At 36.9% G+C, this 21,908-nt stretch overlaps 1 protein-coding gene and 6 non-coding genes across 8 annotated transcripts; all 7 read right to left on the reverse strand.

Annotated features, from left to right (window-relative positions):
* Positions 1-709: 709 nt before the first annotated feature.
* TRNAI-AAU (transfer RNA isoleucine (anticodon AAU)) lies at positions 710-783 on the reverse strand. The gene has a single exon. It is a non-coding gene; the product is annotated as a tRNA-Ile (tRNA).
* A 3,040-nt stretch (positions 784-3,823) lies between these two features.
* On the reverse strand, positions 3,824-3,897 carry TRNAI-AAU (transfer RNA isoleucine (anticodon AAU)). Its single transcript has one exon. It is a non-coding gene; the product is annotated as a tRNA-Ile (tRNA).
* Positions 3,898-6,416: 2,519 nt separating this feature from the next.
* Positions 6,417-6,490, reverse strand: TRNAN-AUU (transfer RNA asparagine (anticodon AUU)). Its single transcript has one exon. It is a non-coding gene; the product is annotated as a tRNA-Asn (tRNA).
* Positions 6,491-7,607: 1,117 nt separating this feature from the next.
* TRNAN-AUU (transfer RNA asparagine (anticodon AUU)) lies at positions 7,608-7,681 on the reverse strand. Its single transcript has one exon. It is a non-coding gene; the product is annotated as a tRNA-Asn (tRNA).
* Positions 7,682-8,418: 737 nt separating this feature from the next.
* On the reverse strand, positions 8,419-8,492 carry TRNAI-AAU (transfer RNA isoleucine (anticodon AAU)). The gene has a single exon. It is a non-coding gene; the product is annotated as a tRNA-Ile (tRNA).
* A 395-nt stretch (positions 8,493-8,887) lies between these two features.
* Positions 8,888-8,961, reverse strand: TRNAI-AAU (transfer RNA isoleucine (anticodon AAU)). Its single transcript has one exon. It is a non-coding gene; the product is annotated as a tRNA-Ile (tRNA).
* Positions 8,962-10,636: 1,675 nt separating this feature from the next.
* Positions 10,637-20,778, reverse strand: LOC102800800 (uncharacterized). Of its 2 annotated transcripts, XM_006812989.3 has the most exons (3): positions 20,621-20,778; positions 15,732-15,890; positions 10,637-14,226 (listed from the first exon to the last, which is right to left on the reverse strand). In XM_006812989.3, exon 3 carries the CDS (start codon positions 14,216-14,218, stop codon positions 13,430-13,432), a length of 789 nt encoding a protein of 262 aa, XP_006813052.1. In that variant the 5' UTR covers positions 14,219-14,226; positions 15,732-15,890; positions 20,621-20,778; the 3' UTR covers positions 10,637-13,429. The 2 variants fall into 2 exon arrangements, with proteins under 2 accessions (XP_006813052.1, XP_085349067.1); XM_085492941.1 differs by lacking the exon at positions 20,621-20,778 and having other exon boundaries at positions 15,732-15,949.
* Between the last annotated feature and the right edge of the window lie 1,130 nt (positions 20,779-21,908).

Below are 21,908 nucleotides of genomic sequence, written 5' to 3' on the forward strand. Positions count from 1 at the left end.
GTGCTTGCAGAATGCAAAGTCTATTACCCACAAGATGCTGGTAGTAAAATAAGCCAATAGCGTTCAAGAGTACGCAAAGCATTTTGAGTGACCTACATGCAGATGATTCCCACAACGCCATTCGTCGCACTATTCTCACAATTTTACATTCGAGCAACATCGGATTTCAAATTTCATTTTCTAAACGTTGATGCAATCAAATGCCGCCAATGGTGTTCAACAGACACACAAAATAAAGACTGGCCAATATGGGGATCGAAACCACGACCTTAGCGTTATTAGCACCGCGCTCTAACCAACTGAGGTAACCGGCCATTACGACATGCTAAAATTTCGGTAATCGTGTTTTGAAAACAAATACGATAGCACATTATTAAATCTGTGTCGTTCGAAGTGGTTATTGAAGGCTGATATTTCGTAATTTGAAATTCGCTGTATTATTTTAACTAGTTTAAGGACGCATAACTAAGTGCTTGCAGAATGCAACGTCTATTACCCACAAGATGCTGGTAGTAAAGTCAGTCAATAGCGTTCAAGAGAACGCAAAGCATTTTGAGTTACCTACATGCAGATGATTCCCACGATGCCATTCGTCGCACTATTCTCACAATTTTACACTCGAGCAACAGCGGATTTTAAATTTCAATATCCAAACGTTGATGCAATCAAATTCCGCCAATGGTGTTCAACAGACACACAAAAGAAAGACTGGCCGATATGGGGATCGAACCCACGACCTCAGCGTTATTAGCACCGCGCTCTAACCAACTGAGCTAACCGGCCATTATGACATGCTAAAATTTCGGTAATCGTGTTTTGAAAACAAATGCAATAGCACATTATAAAATCTGTGCGGTTCGAAGTGGTTATTGAAGGCTGCTGTTTTGTAATTTAAAATTCGCTGTTTCATTCTAACTATTTTAAGGTCGCATATCTAAGTGCTTGGAGAATGCAACGTCTGTTAAGCACAAGATACTGGTAGTAAAATAAGCCAATAGCCTTCGAGAAAACGCAAAGCATTTTGAGTGACCTACATGCAGATGATTCCCATGATGTCATTCGTCGCACTATTCTCACAATTTTACACTCGAGCAACAGCGGACTTCAATATCCAAACGTTGATGCAACCAAATGCCGCCAATGGTGTTCAACAGACACACAAAATAAAGACTGCCCAATATGGGGATCGAACCCACGACCTTAGCGTTATTAGCACCGCGCTCTAACCAACTGAGTTAACCGGCCATTACGTCATGCTAGAATTTCGATCGTCGTATTATGAAAACAACTGCAATAGCACATTATCAAATCTCTGCGTTTCAAACTAGTTATTGACGGCTGTTGTTACATAATTTGAAATACAGAGTTTTATTCTAACTAGTTCAAGGTCACATAACTAAGTGCTTGCAGAATGCAACTTCTGTTAACCACAAAATGCTGGGAGTAAAGTCAGCCAATAGCGTTCAAGAGAACGCAAAGCATTTTGAGTGACCTTCATGCAGATGATTCCCATGATGCCATTCGTCGTACTATTCTCACAATTTTACATTCAAGCAACATCGGATTTCAAATTTCATTTTCCAAACTTTGATGAAACCGAATGCCGCCAACGGTGTTCAACAGACACACAAAATAAATACTGGCCAATATGGGGATCGAACCCACGACCTTAGCGTTATTAGCACCGCGCTCTAACCAACTGAGTTAACCGGCCATTACGTCATGCTAGAATTTCGATCGTCGTATTATGAAAACAACTGCAATAGCACATTATCAAATCTCTGCGTTTCAAACTAGTTATTGACGGCTGTTGTTACATAATTTGAAATACAGAGTTTTATTCTAACTAGTTCAAGGTCACATAACTAAGTGCTTGCAGAATGCAACTTCTGTTAACCACAAAATGCTGGGAGTAAAGTCAGCCAATAGCGTTCAAGAGAACGCAAAGCATTTTGAGTGACCTTCATGCAGATGATTCCCATGATGCCATTCGTCGTACTATTCTCACAATTTTACATTCAAGCAACATCGGATTTCAAATTTCATTTTCCAAACTTTGATGAAACCGAATGCCGCCAACGGTGTTCAACAGACACACAAAATAAATACTGGCCAATATGGGGATCGAACCCACGACCTTAGCGTTATTAGCACCGCGCTCTTACCAACTGAGGTAACCGGCCATTACGACATGCTAAAATTTCGGTAATCGTGTTTTGAAAACAAATGCAATTGCACATTATTAAATCTGTGCGTTTCGAAGTGGTTATTGAAGGCTGTTGTTTTGTAATTTGAAATTCGCTGTTTCATTCTAACTATTTTAAGGTCGCATAACTAAGTACTTGGAGAATGCAACGTCTATTACCCACAAGATGCTGGTAGTGAAATCAGCCAATAGCGTTCAAGAGAACGCAAAGCATTTTGAGTGACCTACATGCAGATGATCCCACGATGCCATTCGTCGCACTATTCTCACAATTTTACATTCGAGCAACAGCGGCTTTTAAATTTCAATATCCAAACGTTGCTGCAACCAAATGCCGCCAATGGTGTTCAACAGACACACAAAATAAAAACTGGCCGATATGGGGATCGTACACACGACCTCAGCGTTATTAGCACCGCGTTCTAACCAACTGAGCTAACCGGCCATTACGACATGCTAAAATTTCGGTAATCGTGATTTGAAAACAAATACGATAGCACATTATTAAATCTGTGTCGTTCGAAGTGGTTATTGAAGGCTGATATTTCGTAATTTGAAATTCGCTGTATTATTTTAACTAGTTTAAGGACGCATAACTAAGTGCTTGCAGAATGCAACGTCTATTACCCACAAGATGCTGGTAGTAAAGTCAGTCAATAGCGTTCAAGAGAACGCAAAGCATTTTGAGTTACCTACATGCAGATGATTCCCACGATGCCATTCGTCGCACTATTCTCACAATTTTACACTCGAGCAACAGCGGATTTTAAATTTCAATATCGTGTTTTGAAAACAAATGCAATAGCACATTATCAAATCTCTGCGTTTCAAACTGGTTATTGACGGCTGTTTTTACATAATTTGAAATACAGAGTTTTATTCTAACTAGTTAAAGGTCGCATAACTAAGTGCTTGCAGAATGCAACTTCTATTAACCACAAGATACTGGTAGTAAAGTCAGCCAATAGCGTTCAGGAGAACGCAAAGCTTTTTGAGTGACCTACATGCAGATGATTCCCACGATGCCATTCGTAGCACTATTCTCACAATTTTACACTCGGGCAACAGCGTTTTTTAAATTTCAATATCCAAACGTTGATGCAACCAAATGCCGCCAATGGTGTTCAACAGACACACAAAATACAGACTGGCCGATAAGGGAATCGAACCCACGACCTCAGCGTTATTAGCACCGCTCTCTAACCAACTGAGCTAACCGGGCATTACGACATGCTAAAATTTCGGTAATCGTGTTTTGAAAACAAATGCAATTGCACATTATTAAATCTGTGCGTTTCGAAGTGTTTATTGAAGGCTGTTGTTTTGTAATTTGAAATTCGCTGTTTCATTCTAACTATTTTAAGGTCGCATAACTAAGTACTTGGAGAATGCAACTTCTATTAACCACAAGATACTGGTAGTAAAGTCAGCCAATAGCGTTCAAGAGAACGCAAAGCATTTTGAGTGACCTACATGCAGATGATTCCCACGATGCCATTCGTAGCACTATTCTCACAATTTTACACTCGGGCAACAGCGGAATTTAAATTTCAATATCCAAACGTTGATGCAACCAAATGCCGCCAATGGTGTTCAACAGACACACAAAATACAGACTGGCCGATATGGGAATCGAACCCACGACCTCAGCGTTATTAGCACCGCGCTCTAACCAACTGAGCTAACCGACCATTACGACATGCTAAAATTTCGGTAATCGTGTTTTGAAAACAAATGCAATAGCACATTATAAAATCTCTGCGTTTCAAACTAGTTATTGACGGCTGTTGTTACATAATTTGAAATACAGAGTTTTATTCCAACTGGTTAAAAGTCGCATAACTAAGTGCTTGCAGAATGCAACTTCTATTAACCACAAGATGCTGATCGAACCCACGACCTCAGCGTTAATAGCACCGTGCTCTAACCAACTGAGCTAACCGGCCATTACGACATGCTAAAGATTCGATAATCGTATTTTGAAAACAAATGCAATAGCACAATATCAAATCTCTGCATTTCAAACTAGTTATTGACGGCTGTTGTTACATAATTTGAAATACAGAGTTTTATTCTAACTATTTCAAGGTCGCATAACTAAGTGCTTGCAGAATGCAACTTCTATTAACCACAAGATACTGGTAGTAAAGTCAGCCAATAGTGTTCAAGAGAACGCAAAGCTTTTTGAGTGGCCTACATGCAGATGATTCCAACGATGCCATTCGTAGCACTATTCTCACAATTTTACATTCGAGCAACAGCAGATTTCAAATTTTATTTCCAAACGTTGATGCAACCGAATGCCACCAATGGTGTTCAACAGATACACAAAATAAAGACTGGCAGATATGGGGGATCGAACCCACAACCTCAGCGTTATTGGCACCGCGCTCTAACCAACTGAGCTAATCGGACATTACGTCATGTTAGAATTTCGATAATCGTGTTCTGAAAACAAATGCAATAGCACTTTATCAAATCTCTGTGTTTCAAACCGGTTATTGAAGGCTGTTGTTTCGTAATTTGAAATTCGCTGTTTTATTCCAAATATTTCAAGGTCGCATAACTAAGTGCTTGCAGAATGCAACGTCTATTACCCACAAGACGCTGGTAGTAGAATCAGCCAATAGCGTTCAAGAGTACGCAAAGCATTTTGAGTGACCTACATGCAGATAATTCCCATGATGTCATTCGTCGCACTATTCTCACAATTTTACATTCGAGCAACGGCGGATTTCAAATTTCATTTTCCAAACGTTGATGCAACCGAATGCCTGCAATGGTGTTCATCAGACACACAAAATAAAGACTGGCCGATATAGGGATCGAACCCACAACCTCAGAGTTATTAGCACCGCGCTCTAACCAACTGAGCTAACCGGCCATTACGTCATGCTGGAATTTCGATAATCGTATTTTGAAAACAAATGCAATAGCACATTATCAAATCTCTGCGTTTCAAACTGGTTATTGACGGCTGTTTTTACATAATTTGAAATACAGAGTTTTATTCTAACTAGTTAAAGGTCGCATAACTAAAGTGCTTGCAGAATGCAACTTCTATTAACCACAAGATACTGGTAGTAAAGTCAGCCAATAGCGTTCAGGAGAACGCAAAGCTTTTTGAGTGACCTACATGCAGATGATTCCCACGATGCCATTCGTAGCACTATTCTCACAATTTTACACTCGGGCAACAGCGTTTTTTAAATTTCAATATCCAAACGTTGATGCAACCAAATGCCGCCAATGGTGTTCAACAGACACACAAAATACAGACTGGCCGATAAGGGAATCGAACCCACGACCTCAGCATTATTAGCACCGCGCTCTAACCAACTGAGCTAACCGGGCATTACGACATGCTAAAATTTCGGTAATCGTGTTTTGAAAACAAATGCAATTGCACATTATTAAATCTGTGCGTTTCGAAGTGGTTATTGAAGGCTGTTGTTTTGTAATTTGAAATTCGCTGTTTCATTCTAACTATTTTAAGGTCGCATAACTAAGTACTTGGAGAATGCAACGTCTATTACCCACAAGATGCTGGTAGTGAAATCAGCCAATAGCGTTCAAGAGAACGCAAAGCATTTTGAGTGACCTACATGCAGATGATCCCACGATGCCATTCGTCGCACTATTCTCACAATTTTACATTCGAGCAACAGCGGCTTTTAAATTTCAATATCCAAACGTTGCTGCAACCAAATGCCGCCAATGGTGTTCAACAGACACACAAAATAAAAACTGGCCGATATGGGGATCGTACACACGACCTCAGCGTTATTAGCACCGCGTTCTAACCAACTGAGCTAACCGGCCATTACGACATGCTAAAATTTCGGTAATCGTGATTTGAAAACAAATACGATAGCACATTATTAAATCTGTGTCGTTCGAAGTGGTTATTGAAGGCTGATATTTCGTAATTTGAAATTCGCTGTATTATTTTAACTAGCTTAAGGACGCATAACTAAGTGCTTGCTGAATGCAACATCTGTTACACACAAGATGCTGGTAGTAAAATAAGCCAATAGCGTTCAAGAGTACGCAAAGCATTTTGAGTGATCTACATGCAGATGATTCCCACAAGGCCATTCGTCGCACAATTCTCACAATTTTACACTCAAGCAACAGCGGACTTCAATATCCAAACGTTGATGCAACCAAATGCCGCCAATGGTGTTCAACAGACACACAAAATAAAGACTGGCCGATATGGTGATCGAACCCACGACCTCAGCGTTAATAGCACCGCGCTCTAACCAACTGAGCTAACCGGCCATTAGGTCATGCTAGAATTTCGATAATCGTATTTTGAAAACAAATGCAATAGCACATTATAAAATCTCTGCGTTTCAAACTAGTTATTGACGGCTGTTGTTACATAATTTGAAATACAGAGTTTTATTCCAACTGGTTAAAGGGTGCATAAATAAGTGCTTGCAGAATGCAACTTCTATTAACCACACGATGCTGATCGAACCCACGACCTCAGCGTTAATAGCGCCGCGCTCTAACCAACTGAGCTAACCGGCCATTACGTCATGCTAGAATTTCGATAATCGTATTTTGAAAACAAATGCAATAGCATATTATCAAAACTCTGCGTTTCAAACTGGTTATTGACGGCTGTTGTTACATAATTTGAAATACTGAGTTTTATTCTAACTAGTTAAAGTTCGCATAACTAAGTGCTTGCAGAATGCAACTTCTATTAACCACAAGATGCTGGTAGTAAAGTCAGCCAATAGCGTTCAAGAGAACCCAAAGCATTTTGATGACCTACACGCAGATTATTCCCATGATGTCATTCGTCGCACTATTCTCACAATTTTACATTCGAGCAACGGCGGATTTCAAATTTCATTTTCCAAACGTTGATGCAACCGAATGCCTGCAATGGTGTTCATCAGACACACACAATAATGACTGGCCGATATGGGGATCGAACCCACAACCTCAGAGTTATTAGCACCACGCTCTAACCAACTGAGCTAACCGGACATTACGCCATGTTAAAATTTCGGTAATCGTGTTTTGAAAACAAATGCAATAGCACATTATAAAATCTGTGCGTTTCGAAGTGGTTATTGAAGGCTGTTGTTTCGTAATTTGAAATTCGCTGTTTTATTCCAACTATTTCAAGGTCGCATAACTAAGTGCTTGCAGAATGCAACGTCTATTACCCACAAGACGCTGGTAGTAGAATCAGCCAATAGCGTTCAAGAGTACGCAAAGCATTTTGAGTGACCTACATGCAGATGATTCCCACGATGCCATTCGTAGCACTATTCTCACAATTTTACACTCGAGCAACAGCGGATTTATATTTCAATATCCAAACGTTGATGTAACCAAATGCCGCCAATTGTGTTCATCAGACACACAAAATAAAGACTGGCCGATATGGGGATCGAACCCACAACCTCAAAGTTAATAGCACCGAGCTCTAACCAACTGAGCTAACCGGCCATTACGCCATGCTAAAATTTCGGTAATCGTGCTTGCAGAATGCAACGTCTATTACCCACAAGACGCTGGTAGTAAAATCAGCCAATAGCGTTCAAGAGAACGCAAAGCATTTTGAGTGACCTACATGCAGATAATTCCCATGATGTCATTCGTCGCACTATTCTCACAATTTTACATTCGAGCAACGGCGGATTTCAAATTTCATTTTCCAAACGTTGATGCAACCGAATGCCTGCAATGGTGTTCAACAGACACACAAAATAAAGACTGGCCGATTTGGGGATCGAACCTACGACCTCAGCTTTATTAGCACCGCGCTCTAACCAACTGATCTAACCGGGCATTACGACATGCTAAAATTTCGGTAATCGTGTTTTGAAAACAAATGCAATAGCACATTATCAAATCTCTGCGTTTCAAACTAGTTATTGACGGCTGTTTTTACATAATTTGAAATACAGAGTTTTATTCTAACTAGTTAAAGGTCGCATAACTTAGTGCTTGCAGAATGCAACTTCTATTAACCGCAAGATACTGGTAGTAAAGTCAGCCAATAGCGTTCAAGAGAACGCAAAGCATTTTGAGTGACCTACATGCAGATGATTCCCACGATGCCATTCGTAGCACTATTCTCACAATTTTACACTCGGGCAACAGCGGATTTTAAATTTCAATATCCAAACGTTGATGCAACCAAATGCCGCCAATGGTGTTCAACAGACACACAAAATACAGACTGGCCGATATGGGAATCGATCCCACGACCTCAGCGTTATTAGCACCGCGCTCTAACCAACTGAGCTAACCGGCCATTACGTCATGCTAGAATATCGATAATCGTATTTTGAAAACAAATGCAATAGCACATTATAAAATCTGTGCGTTTCGAAGTGGTTATTGAAGGCTGTTGTTTCGTAATTTGAAATTCGCTGTTTTATTCTAACTATTTTAAGGTCGCATAACTAAGTGCTTGCAGAATGCAACGTCTATTGCCCACAAGATGCTGGTAGTAAAATCAGCCAATAGCGTTCAAGAGAACGCAAAGCATTTTGAGTGACCTACATGCAAATGATTCCCACGATGCCATTCGTAGCACTATTCTCACAATTTTACATTCGAGAAACAGCGGATTTCAAATTTCATTTCCCAAACGTTGATGCAACCGAATGCCGCCAATGGTGGACAACATATACACAAAATAAAGACTGGCCAATATGGGGATCGAACCCAGGACCTCGGCGTTATTAGCACCGCGCTCTAACCAACCGAGCTAACCGGCCATTACGTCATGCTAGAATTTCGATAATCGTGTTTTGAAAACAAATTCAATAGCACATTATCAAATTTCTGCGTTTCAAACTGGTTATTGAAAGCTGTTGTAACATAATTTGAAATACAGAGTTTTATTCTAACTAGTTCAAGGTCGCATAACTAAGTGCTTGCAGAATGCAACTTCTATTAACCACAAGATGTTGGTAGTAAAGTCAGCCAATAGCGTTGAAGAGAACGCAAAGCATTGTGAGTGACCTACATGCAGAGGATTCCCACGATGCCATTCGTCGCACTATTCTGTCCACCTTAATTGCATAGTTGTTATACAACATGGTTAACTTATATGAAGTTTTACCAAAGGTATTAGTTCTAATTAATATAGTCCTGTGTTATCTGCACTCGGTCTTTGTCTTTAAAACATTTCAATGATTTCGTTGAAATTTATAATTCTTTTCCAATTTAATCAGCTTATTTGAATATGCTACTGTCGATAATTCATTTGGTAGCGTAAGCATTGGCCTAGAATGCCAGTCACTAACGCATACTTCTGTAACTATTGGAGTCGTGATGCAATCAGTATTTTTCCGGTACAAGTTCCCATCTGCAAAGCACGTTTTGTTATCGGCACATTACTTGTTGGCTTTGAGGTCACGTGTTAAAGATGATAGGGCACAACAAATGAAAGTGGAAGTGAAAATCAAAAAGTGGGTTCAAATTGCAAATCAAACAACAAAGTGAAAATACAAAATCTAACGACTTGAGTATGAACTTTTTTTAGTTCAATGTCGAAATGCCGATCTGTCAGAGGGAATATAACATTGAGATACTCTTACTTCATAAAAATGACTCTCAACAAATGTGTATAGCACATTATTAAGTGTTCAAATACCAGTTTTGTATTTGTTGAATACCACGACATGTATTGACGTCACTACAACGCTATGATCTATGTTCGTCCTGTTTTTACTTTCGATTGCAGGAGTAACACAGTACAGGATCTTGCAGTGAACGGGAAATTGTTTATTGAAAAGGGAAAATTGTAAAAGTTGTGGTTTGTTTCCAAAGAGTTAATCATTCATATACAGGTTTATGGATACGTGGTATTTAAAGGGTGAAGTACACCACGTTCCCATGCTTTCAAAAGATAGATTATTAAAATAGTCCAACTGATTGAGACAGTCAAAGATTCATCAAAACTCAGATACTTTACAGAACTTACATCTCCGAATAATAGTCTTTATTTGAATAGACACCTGATTCACGTATGCTTTGTCAGATTACAATACGAGCGTTACTTTTACCCAAACATGTACAACATATACTGAACAACTGTCAGGTTTCATTTACCACAAATTAGCAATAGAGGGCGCTTGTCCACAAAAACATGACCTGTTTCTTTTGAAAGCATGTTAATAGGTCATATTAAGTTTTTCGTGTTTTGCCTTTATATCATCGTATATTCATATCATATGTAGATTGTGTAACCCATCTCACACATTGGAAATCTCGGCTGAATTTCAATTGCTTATTTGTGGTACATCTCGATGCAAAACTTTCAGATTTCACTGTTTGAATTTAGGTAAATTTGTGAATTCCACACACCCACAAGCAGGTGCATACAACTAACACTCAATTCAAATTAGCATACCAGCACACCAGTTATCAAGCAATCACGAGACATCGTTAAGAAAATTACGTAATACATGTTTATTCAGCTAAATTACACATTCACGCGTTATAAAAGTCGATATAAACACAAATAAATAACACCAAAATAGGGACAATTTTCATAGGTATCATGGAAAATCCTAAAGGTCTAGTGAACTTTGTAAACATTGCTATAGAGTTGTACATTTTTCTATGCAGTCATCTACTGTTTTGCAATAATAGAATCGCCAATCTGTCATGGGCTCTTTATCCACACTGAAGACAAATATGTATCAGTCAGTGAAAAACAAATGAAAATGTAATGATGCATACACATATCTGCTAATGGTGTATGGTGTTTGAAACACAATTTGGTCACTGTTAAGTTATTCATAACCACATGGACACGCCTATATGTCTATATTGGTCTTATGTTATTATCACATCAAAATCCTATAGTTTTTAATATATATGCATTCAAGTCTCATTACAATGCGTGATGTATTGTAGGTTAGCAGATATATAGACACTGATTATTTAGAAGGATATATTTGCACATAGTTTCTAACATATTATTTTTGCAGCAATTTGTGATGGTCACCGAAACAGGAAAATTACATATATTGATACGCTGTCTGAATGAGTCGATTGTTACGCAAGGGAGTATTGGTCTTCCAACGTCTTGGAATTTACCACATTTTGATACCAGCTTGAACAAATTCTTCATTCTAAACAAGGAAGTCGTTAAGCCCCAAGATATGATTTTTTAATTGAGCTGACCGTTATTATTTTCTCAACTATAATGAATTACATAATGTGGTGAAAAATAATGAATTCTGAAAGTGTTAATAATGTAATATGAACGAGAACATATATTGGTATTGTTGTTTGATACTGTATATCGACAGATGGACATTGGACTGTGATATATCATGAACTGAAATCATTGTTCTTGTAGCATACGTCTTAGTATTCGCTCACTGAAACAATAGAATTTTCAAATACGCATGCTCACTCGTTGTTCTAGTACGTACAACAACAATCACTGCACATGTGAATAAGTGTTTTTCATCATTGATTTTCATCCTAAGAATACTGCCTCATGTCCTGCAAACGCTGAATGTTCAGTTTATGATAAATTATAATCCGATTTAGTCCACTGTTTCCGTCCATGTAGCATTTTAAAAAACTGTGTTTATAACAATAGCAACATTTGCCCTCAGTTAAACCTTTGGGCAATGGTTCTTTTGCATTGCAGTGACTTTTGATCAGTCAACAGACAAAGAACTACCCTGCAGTTGACACTATTTAAGTCAACCGAATTCATTTATGTTACAGTGGCAGGTGAAAAGGATGTCAAATGTAACATAGTTATAAATAATGTTAATATCAAAGCTATGACGTTTAGGTATGCACTTCATTCATATGTAAACGTGATACGTGATTTCAAATTAACGTAATCAGTATTTTGATCACACTGATTACCTCAGTTATCAACATTATTATAAAATATTATTGATAAAAACGCAATTTAAACAGCATATTGTTGTCCGTCAGATAGATTGCCAGACAAAGCAATCTCGGGTCAATAAATGTCCTATAGCTTGTTGGCTGGGCGAATTTTATTCATACATATTTGAGTGCGTCCTATCCCGAAACATGATATAAGCAAATGAAGATATATTTTTCAATAAGCTAAACCTTACAGTGTGTATGATTATTGAATATTTGCGGGATTTTTTCAAATAATTAAAATGTTCTGTTGAAGACAAAGAACAAAATTCAAAATTGCAATTCTATATAGTGAAGCAATTTAATTACAATTCAATGAAACTGTGTCTTGTTAAAATAACTCAACGACACTTGCCATTGTTATCCTAAATTCAGCTATGCTTCTTGATCCCACCGTTTTTTGTGCTAGGTGTATAAATTGTCACCCAAATGAAAACAACAAACCCAATGAAATATCACTGTCATTTTAAAAAAACAATCAGGCTTAAATATTTTTTTAACAATACTATAAAAACATCAAAACAAATACCAAAATGTAATACTCATTATTACATTATATGCAATATGTAATTATTTATACACCTTTATTGCAATTCTATAGTATTCTGTCTAAATTGTGTATATTCCCTGGTTAAATAATAACTTGGCATGAGCTGATGTTAATAGCATGCGATTGTTTTTTTAATTATTAAATAGATATAAGTTGCCCAGATCGAAGATATTTTGTTATCGATGTTCTGAGTAACTATTTAGATTAGCTTGGCATTTCTGTCAAGAGGTATTTAGTATACCTGGCATAGACTTCACGACGTGCAGTCTTGGGCGCTATATTCTGGAACCAAAACTATATCTTGAAACTGGAAATCCCTAAATAATCAGATATACAAAACATATAATAACGCCTAGTCAACGCTTGGAGGACCTGGACAATTAATATTATCATAAATAATGAAAGGTGTCACGTTTGGAGGGCAACCAACATGCCTGACATACGACCTAAAATAATGGGATGTGTATATGCATTGGTGAAGGCCCTGATTGGATGGTACCTATTAATGAGTGCATATTGCACATGTAAATAAATTAGTGGAACCCACTGAATCCAAGGTATATTCAAACAAGTACATTTAGTAGATGGGCACTGTGCCCAGTTTGCTACCAAAAGTGGATTATTTGTTCAATGCTACATGAATAATAAACATTAATAACATATTATCTAATATGTCATGGCGTTTTACTAAACTCTTGGATTCGTGAACATTTTAATTCAACATTATTACAGACACTCTGCAAACGTTACATTGTTGGTGTAGCATACTAGTAATACCGTGAATCATTAGATTGAATCTCATCTACAACCCTCTCGAGGTCATCAAGTTGTGTTTCTAGCTCCCTCATTAATTCTCTGATTTTATCTCCCGTTTTGGACTTTCTTTTCTTTGCCAATTCTATAGCAGTTTTCACCAGTTGATAAATATCAAAACCAATTGAAAATGAGCTTAATACAATATTTACTTTGGCCAGTGTGCGTGCAATATTCAGGCTTATTTTGAGAGTACCTATGCCAATACTTGAGGTCCCACTAACTGCAAGTGGCTTTAATGTGGTTTTAATGTCTTTATAGGCATTATATCCGGTCTTTACTATTGTAATGCCGTTTTTTATATGTGAACCTTCTGATGTATACTCGGAAATAATTTGTTCAAGTTTGTGACTTTGTTTGGAAACTTCATCCCTAGCTTGTAGTTCTTTCTGTACAAGTGCAGCTGCTTCTTTGAATGTTTTTCCATCGATGATTTTTTTGGCGATCATGGACCCAGTTGAAGTAAGAGTACCACCCACTCCAACACCAATACCTACTGCAGCAACTATCGGCGCAGCGGCGCCAGCAGTGAGAATAGTGGCTAAGATTCCTCCAATAGCCAGACCTCCCCCAACTATAGCACCCGAAAATCCAACTGTCTTAGATATATTTACATTTGTGTTTACATTATCCAACTCATTCGCCAACTCATTCAATTTTCCAATTGTTTTCTTTCTTGTAGCCACCAACACCTTGATGTGATTAAGATATGTTGATTGTGCTTCTACAAGTTCAACATTCATCTTGGTAGCTGAATAAAAAGTAAGTATACGTTAATTAATTGCTATGTGTTATGATATTGTGAAATATGTATAATCCTTAATAATGTTTTACTGTAAATGCTTTGGTTATTATATAGTTTGATATATATACTTAAATATAAATATAGGCTAACGTATTTGTTTTCCGGTTCAAGAAAAGAATCCACATTTCTCTAAAATATTCTGAAATAATTAAATTCAAATTGAGACACTTTGAGATATTGCTTGTTAATTGGATTATAACAACTTATAGAAAGATATTGTGAAACTATTACTATCAATTAATCACATTTTTAATTTAGTTTTCACGCAATAGTTATAATGAATTACAATGATCAATTGTGATACGTATTCTTCTGTTTCCTAATTTAGAGTGTCTTCAATACAATAGGAATTTATTTTACACCTACATCACACACTTTAACTTAACACTAAATTACAAATTAAGGGTGACAGATTTCAAAATGGCTCTTCATTTGCATATTGATTTATCAACACTAGTCTTACAAATCTCGTTCGACATGCTGAGTGAAAAATAGGTATTATTGGTTTTACTTGGTCTCCTATATAATAGGTGCTGATTGCTCAAAGAAATTGTGTGTAGTGAGATTTATGGAGAGTAGACATGCCTACCAGAATTGTACATATATTGATATTAAAATTAGTTGTTATTTAAACTTAACTATCTATTCGTTCTGGCTATTTGCACTTTGTAAGGACCACTTATGACTGGCCTAATTAATAGAATTTTTATTGCAAATACTTTTCAGAACATGGTCGCACATAATGTACAATTAATTAAATAATAGGTGAGCATAGTGGAAGCACATTCATCAGGAGGTGTATTTAAAATTTATTTTAAAACAATACATGCACAATACTTCAGAGAGATATTTTAAATCTAGGCTACATATGAGTACACCATTGCATTGCTTAATTTTTTTGGTGAGTAGGTAAATATATATACAACTGGATTGAATAAACATTACTTATATAACTGTCTTAAATATATAACTGTAGAAGATTGTAGAGATGTAAAGAATCAATCGAGATAGTAGAGTTGCTGTGAGAGTGATACAATCGGGATATTCATTTATAGAGACATCGGATAGTGATAATACATGTAGTAATAAGAACTTGGTTCCCAGGCGCTGGCTTGGCAGCCAAGCCTAGAGACACACAACCCGTGGAACCACAGTTCCCTTCTCATGCTCCTCTTAAGAGTCCTCCCTCTATAATAAGTGAAACCACGCGATATTGTGACGTCACTATGACGCCAAGCACAAGTCAACGTGGTGAGTCAGAACTTAATAACATGCCAAATAAGGAGTGCTAGACAGTTGTGATGACATTTGACATGGCGCGTATGAAAGTGTGAAATGGTCCAGGCTTAAACAATACATTAGAAAAATACATATAGGTGCTGGAATGTGGAGATTAAAGTAGCATTGCATGGGATTACTAGCAGTCTTGCATTATACATGTCACTACTTACCTTACCTGTGACCAACCAGGGAAAACAATATGTATGATGGGTAAATGTACTTTTCTGATGCCTGGGAACGCAGGGTATATATCTTGGCCAATTTCGATTGTTGTCAAGGATAATCGAAGATAATTATGAGGGGCAGCGTAGAGTTGACGAACACGCTTTCTGCAACAAGAAGAGAAACTTTGATAAGGTAATGAAATTATCTGCAAACATAACTGCCACTCCCATCATTTTATCACTGAATCATGACTAGCATATTAAATAATTTCGTAACTTTCATTTAAATTTCACAACGACATGCATTGCTCTCATTGGAAAGGGGAATAATGAAGTCATGGCTTCTGGGTGAATCTTGTACGTGCTGGAATGTGTTACATATTCAGACATTTTAACTAGGTCTATAACAAATACCGCGTTCAAGCAGTACAGAATCACCTCAATAGCCATGTGAGTGTTTATATTGTGGTATTCACATAATAGTCTCATATTATAATGAATCTTGCCTTTTCGCTTTGTAAAGAAATGCGTACCTTTTTCCAGGTTGAAGAAAAATACCCTTTTCTGTATTCGTTGACAATTTGCGAGAAATTAGAAATGCTCAATATGTAAATGTGTGATGAAATACACAGTAATAATTGTCATCACAGAGTAGTTGTAATGTAACAGCTGGTTGTAATGATATCTTTCACATACATATTATTGTTTATTAAATATCCGCCATGAGAGTTTTATAGTTTTATGATCTTTCGCAATCCTTCAAATAATTAAGGTCAACCATGCCTCAGAAGTGCATCTGCCTATCGGAATTGTGTACATATTAATATTAATATTAAAACTAGCTGGTTATTTTCACTTTGTAAGGATCACTTATGACTGGACTAGTCACCGTACTTCCCCGAGTATAAGCCCAGGGGCCTGAACATGTAAAAGACAGGAAAATTAGGGAGTGGGCTTATACTCGAGAACCACCTCAAAAAAGATAATGTTTTGGTGGGTTTAAAATTGTAACCATCTTCTCAACAACGAAAAATTATCCAAATTAAATTTTTCGTTCACAGCGCCGGTCTTGGAAAAATATTATGTCTTTTTTGAGGAAAAAATGTGAAATGAGTTGTCATTGAATGAAGAAACAAATATGTTCATAAAAATACACACATTTGATTACAATAAGGTTTTTATGCCGTCTGAATTTACGGTGTAAAAATGGCTAGGGTCTGTGGGTAGGGTCTTCGTTGTGGAATGTTATCGATCATTCGCAAACTCTCGATACAAAGCAATTTCCGCAATGGCGTTTTTCATCATGATTTGACCTGAACAACTTCATTTGACCTAACAGGTCACGTATTTCGTTAACCAATCAAAATGCTGTGTCATATACATGACATTTTCCGATTATTGACGAAGTAATTTTTTCAACGTAATGCGGAAGTGAATAACCGCGATGTGCGATCTATCTATCTATTATTTCTACCAAAAAAAACGGTGATTTTTTTCCCTAAAAGCTGTTGATTTGCAATTTTCGAAAGGTAAACTGCAGGTAGAGGAAGTATTTAAACCTTTAACGATCACCAACAAGTAATGTTGAGGGAATAGTTTGCTCGTTCACACCAAATTAACGATAATCTCAATGAACACGATTATTCGGAAAAGTAAAACAATGTTCTTTGACCAGGTTTCTCGACTTGACTATCACATGTTGGCGTTTCGAAAACTAACACTCAAAAAAAAATATGGATTACTTCAGTATTGCAACCTCGTGCTTCATCCTTGGTAAATAACAGAATAGAAAATGTGCGAACCATGTTCAGTACGTTCGCCCGCCATGCCATGAGTTTTCTCGTAAAAGCAGGAACCAAACTACCGTACCAACCACAGTCGAACAGCCATGACCTCATTAGCATAATTCAAACAGTATTCCAATTTGACTATTTAGGCCAGTACACATTACACTCTGTACCATTGAGGGACACTGTGTCACGGTTCATATTTTTTTGAAACAACGGATTTTGTTAGAAATATTAATCAGATCAAAACGATTTTTGCTGGTTGACAAGTTAGTTATTGTGATTTTTTGAAAGAAGGCTATATTTACAATATGGCGACCAGTCAGTGACCTCAATATGCACCCATCAAACAAAAATATGGTGAACTGTAGTTTATTTTCACACTTGTTATGGGTCAATGAGAAATTAAATTCATTATTTGTCTTAAGAATAAATTCACTGTTTATTTTTGACATGCACATGAAAATACAGCATGGTTGACCGATAGAATTGTCATGTGCTGCAGGTCAATTGAATAGCTGTATTGCATTTAACAACTAATTTCCAAAGTCCCAACTTCGCCAGTCTAAATTCACACATGTATTTCATTTAGGCTTACCTAAACATTTTGTTTACTGAGTAAACAGGAAATAAAAAAACTTCACAAATTCACAAAGAAAAATACATGTATGTGCCCAATTTGTTATATTTCTGGAATTCTACATTTTTCTACTTTTTTATTTAGTCAGTCGATCCTCAGATAAATATCTTAATTATTGGTTTCACATATACTGGAATGGCACAGTTTAGCTAAGCCTACACTCTCCAATAAACTTTTTTTTACATTCCAACTGCCTTTCCGCAGGGACACGGTTCAATGGAGTCTTACTTCGACTTGATGTCGGATCTCTATCTTTAATTTTGCGCTCTACCATTACACTCACTCATAAAAATACAGTATGTAGACTTTTCGGGTTAATATCCTACTTTCTTTCACCGATACGTTTTTTGTGGGTTTTTTTGTACTTCTGCGGATTTTTGAGAAATTTGACCAATTTGAATTTCAGACTTTTTCATATGTCCACATTTCTTGCCTTTGTAGTAATTTATTTGTTGCTTATTTTGACAATAAAACACTGGGGTATTACTAACCATAAACTAAAGTGACCATGTGTGTGGACTTTATGTAAAATTCGTATATTTATTGCTTAGGTTTCATCATTGAAAAAAGTCTAACTTCAGTGAAGCTGTCGCCATAGTTCAAAGTGTAACGGTCGTTCCACACTTGATAATGGGTATGCAAATTAGGTCATGGCCGTTCGACTGTCATGGATATTTAAAGAAAATGAAATATTTCAGGAAATAGTCTGGGTCTGGAGAAGGGAATCAATTTGCATTTTTCATATATAGTCCTATGCATGGCAAACATATTTGTTCACCTTGTTGTTAGTGTTACAGGTGAAAATAAATCACACTAAATCAGTACCATTTTAAGTGTCTCGTGTCCTTTATTCCAAGCTTTAATTTAATTTAATTTAATTTTATTTAATTTTATTTAATTTTATTTAATTTTATTTAATTTTATTTAATTTTATTTAATTTAATTTAATTTAATTTTGACAAAGCCGTGTCTCAGTTTCTTCCATAAACTTCTCTAAACAGTTAGCTTGTATCGTTTAATTAAAATTATTAATTTCTAGTTTTAATTGTATGTGGGACAAAGTTTTACTAGGGCATTATGCTCACAATTATAGCTTGGATGTTTCTGATTGTGCTTAATTGCCGCATCATGGGTGGATGAGCAGTATACTATTAGTATAGTAGTATATATTAGAATATATGTGTAGGGGTGCAGTTAGTAATGTTAAAGGTTTAAATATTTAATTTATTTAATTTGAAGTTTCTGTCATTGTTTAAGTATTGGAATTATTACTGATTTTTCGAACATACTTGTGACTGGAATGGTTCTGCAATTTGTATTTACAACTATTCAAACGATAGGAAGAATCACTCCGACCAAGGAGGCAACTATCGAACTACCACCAAAGGCTTACCTGATTTGCGGAGACATAGTTACACCGACTTCATGGGTGATTGCTCTTTGAATATTATAATAGCTAGGGTGAACTTTCGCAAAAGAATATTTGATCAAGCTTATTGTATATCATGCTGGAATGATTCTAATGCAAATGGCGATGGGTGCTGGTCTTCACTTGCATACTTACCAAATGAATACTCAGGTTTAAATATGTGTGAATATATTACGCTGGCGTAAAGGGGTTTAAATACGGTAAAGTTCAAGCCCCTTGTAAGAAGGCAGTGCTAACGGCTATTCGAAAGCGGCGCTGGAATTCTAAATTGAATTAGATTGTCACAGAAAACATGATTTACGTCTATATTATTTAATAGTACAGTGTTAATGTCAATATGCTATCTGTGGGAATGAATGTGTACACATCAATAGAGAAATACCAAGGCGTATCAGGTTTAGCAAACCATTAATTCTCCGAACCTAAGTGAACAACACAATCGGTGTTCTGTGCTCTGCGGGCATTGCGACTCTGCATGAGATGTAATAGAGTGGCGGCGGCACAGAGGTGGCGGGGCGGGGCAATCGTGCCCTCGAAAAAAAATCAGGCTGAAATTCTTTGTGCTAGCAAAATTTGTCCCTCAAAATGCAGGAAATAGCGTTTCAGAGGATCTAGATTACAAACATTTTAAGGGATAGCATGCCCTCGGAACTCCTAGAAAGGAGTGGTTAGGAGTTCTCGTCCCCCCCCAATGCATTGCAACATGGAGGTAAAAGATGATTGCAACTATGTGCATTCCAAATAGATCACAGTATGCTAAATATGCCACTTCTCTAAGCTTTTTACAGTTCGAATTCAAGTATGTTATACTTTTGATAAACATAAATGTCAAATCGATAGTCTTACCAAAAAAGAAATAGATTTGTAAGGAATATGATTTGCTAGGACCCGGTTTAAACCGATTTGGGAACCGATTTAGGTGCATACAATGTACGTGGTAAATAATATACAAGATGAGCCAGTATTAAACCAAAACCTGGCAGGAAATACTAATAAAACCAGTCCTGGTTATATGACAAAATCAGCTACAAAGCCTTACCTCTTAGAAAGAACAATTCCTCTTCACACTTTCCAACAGTTTTTACAACCTGCAAGAAACTACGTCAGACGTCAGATGCAGGTCCAGCTAAGCTCATTCGGTTATGTAGCAGCGATTCTCTGAAACACTGTCGTCTAACAATTGGATTGGAACGGTACGGTACACCCACATACCTCTTACAACAAAGCAAAGTGTAATGAATAAGGTTTTGCATTGAGGTTTATAAAGCGGAACACAATTGATAAACGGGCTTTCGAATAGTCCAGACCACTTAGCTGCAAAGGTCCACGAACTATGAAGGGACGAGAATATACATGGAGTACCAAAATTCTAGTTTGCAAATCTGCCATATAAATGGCAATTTTACGAAGGCGTTGTACTACATGTTACCATTGTTGTCAGAGAAGGAATTTGCTTAATTGTGAAAGCAAGAGATACTGCCACAGTCTAATGTTTATACCATATAATGAGTGTAATATCCAGACTTTAAACGATAGTTTTAGTATTGTTTAATGTGGATGTGTTTCTTCATTCATTAATATTACTTGTTGTTTATTCAGTCTTATTATTCAGTTTTATTATGTGCCATGTTCAGTCTTGATGAGGGGGCAATGTCAGCATCCATTAATTCATGTTTTTGTCATATTACCCCAAACCCTGCAAATGGAAGTGTGCATGGAATCATGGGGATAAACGGTGTGCTTTGTGATAACTGTCATAAAGGTGATTGACAGGTCAAACTTGTTTTCAACTCTGGAAGGACAGTTGATTCTACCAGGTGTGCTTGTAATTTACATAACAAAGGGTGTTTACAACTTTGGAAGGAGAATTAGAATCAATCAGGTGTGCTGTTATTTGAATAACAAAGGATGTTTATGATCTACTGAGTTGCCTCCGTGACCCAGCTGCTAGCAAGATCACATTCTGATTGGCTTATGTGGAAACCCAGGTGGTGACATTGAATCATGCCTATAAATTGCACAGACTCAGGACAGTTTAAATCGATATTTTGGTGTATGTGTATTTCATTTCCAGTACTATTGTCTTGTCTACCCCATTATAGCAGTAAAAGAACCCCCTGTTCAGTGTGAGCTCTATGGGTGGCCCACTCAGTTGTGATAAGCAGGCCTTACACTGTGACATATTTGCGAGTTAGTGATATTATTAGACTATATTTTACTGTATCTTTTCGTCCTTATTTTATACAATTCCAAGCTATATTATCGGCAGAGCTCCAGAAGGAGTACCTACACTTTACAATTTTTTTAAAATTATGCTAATTTATTCA

The sequence above is a fragment of the Saccoglossus kowalevskii genome, chromosome 2, assembly GCF_978046115.1.
Source record: "Saccoglossus kowalevskii chromosome 2, keSacKowa6.1, whole genome shotgun sequence".
Classification (NCBI taxonomy): Eukaryota; Metazoa; Hemichordata; class Enteropneusta; family Harrimaniidae; genus Saccoglossus; species Saccoglossus kowalevskii.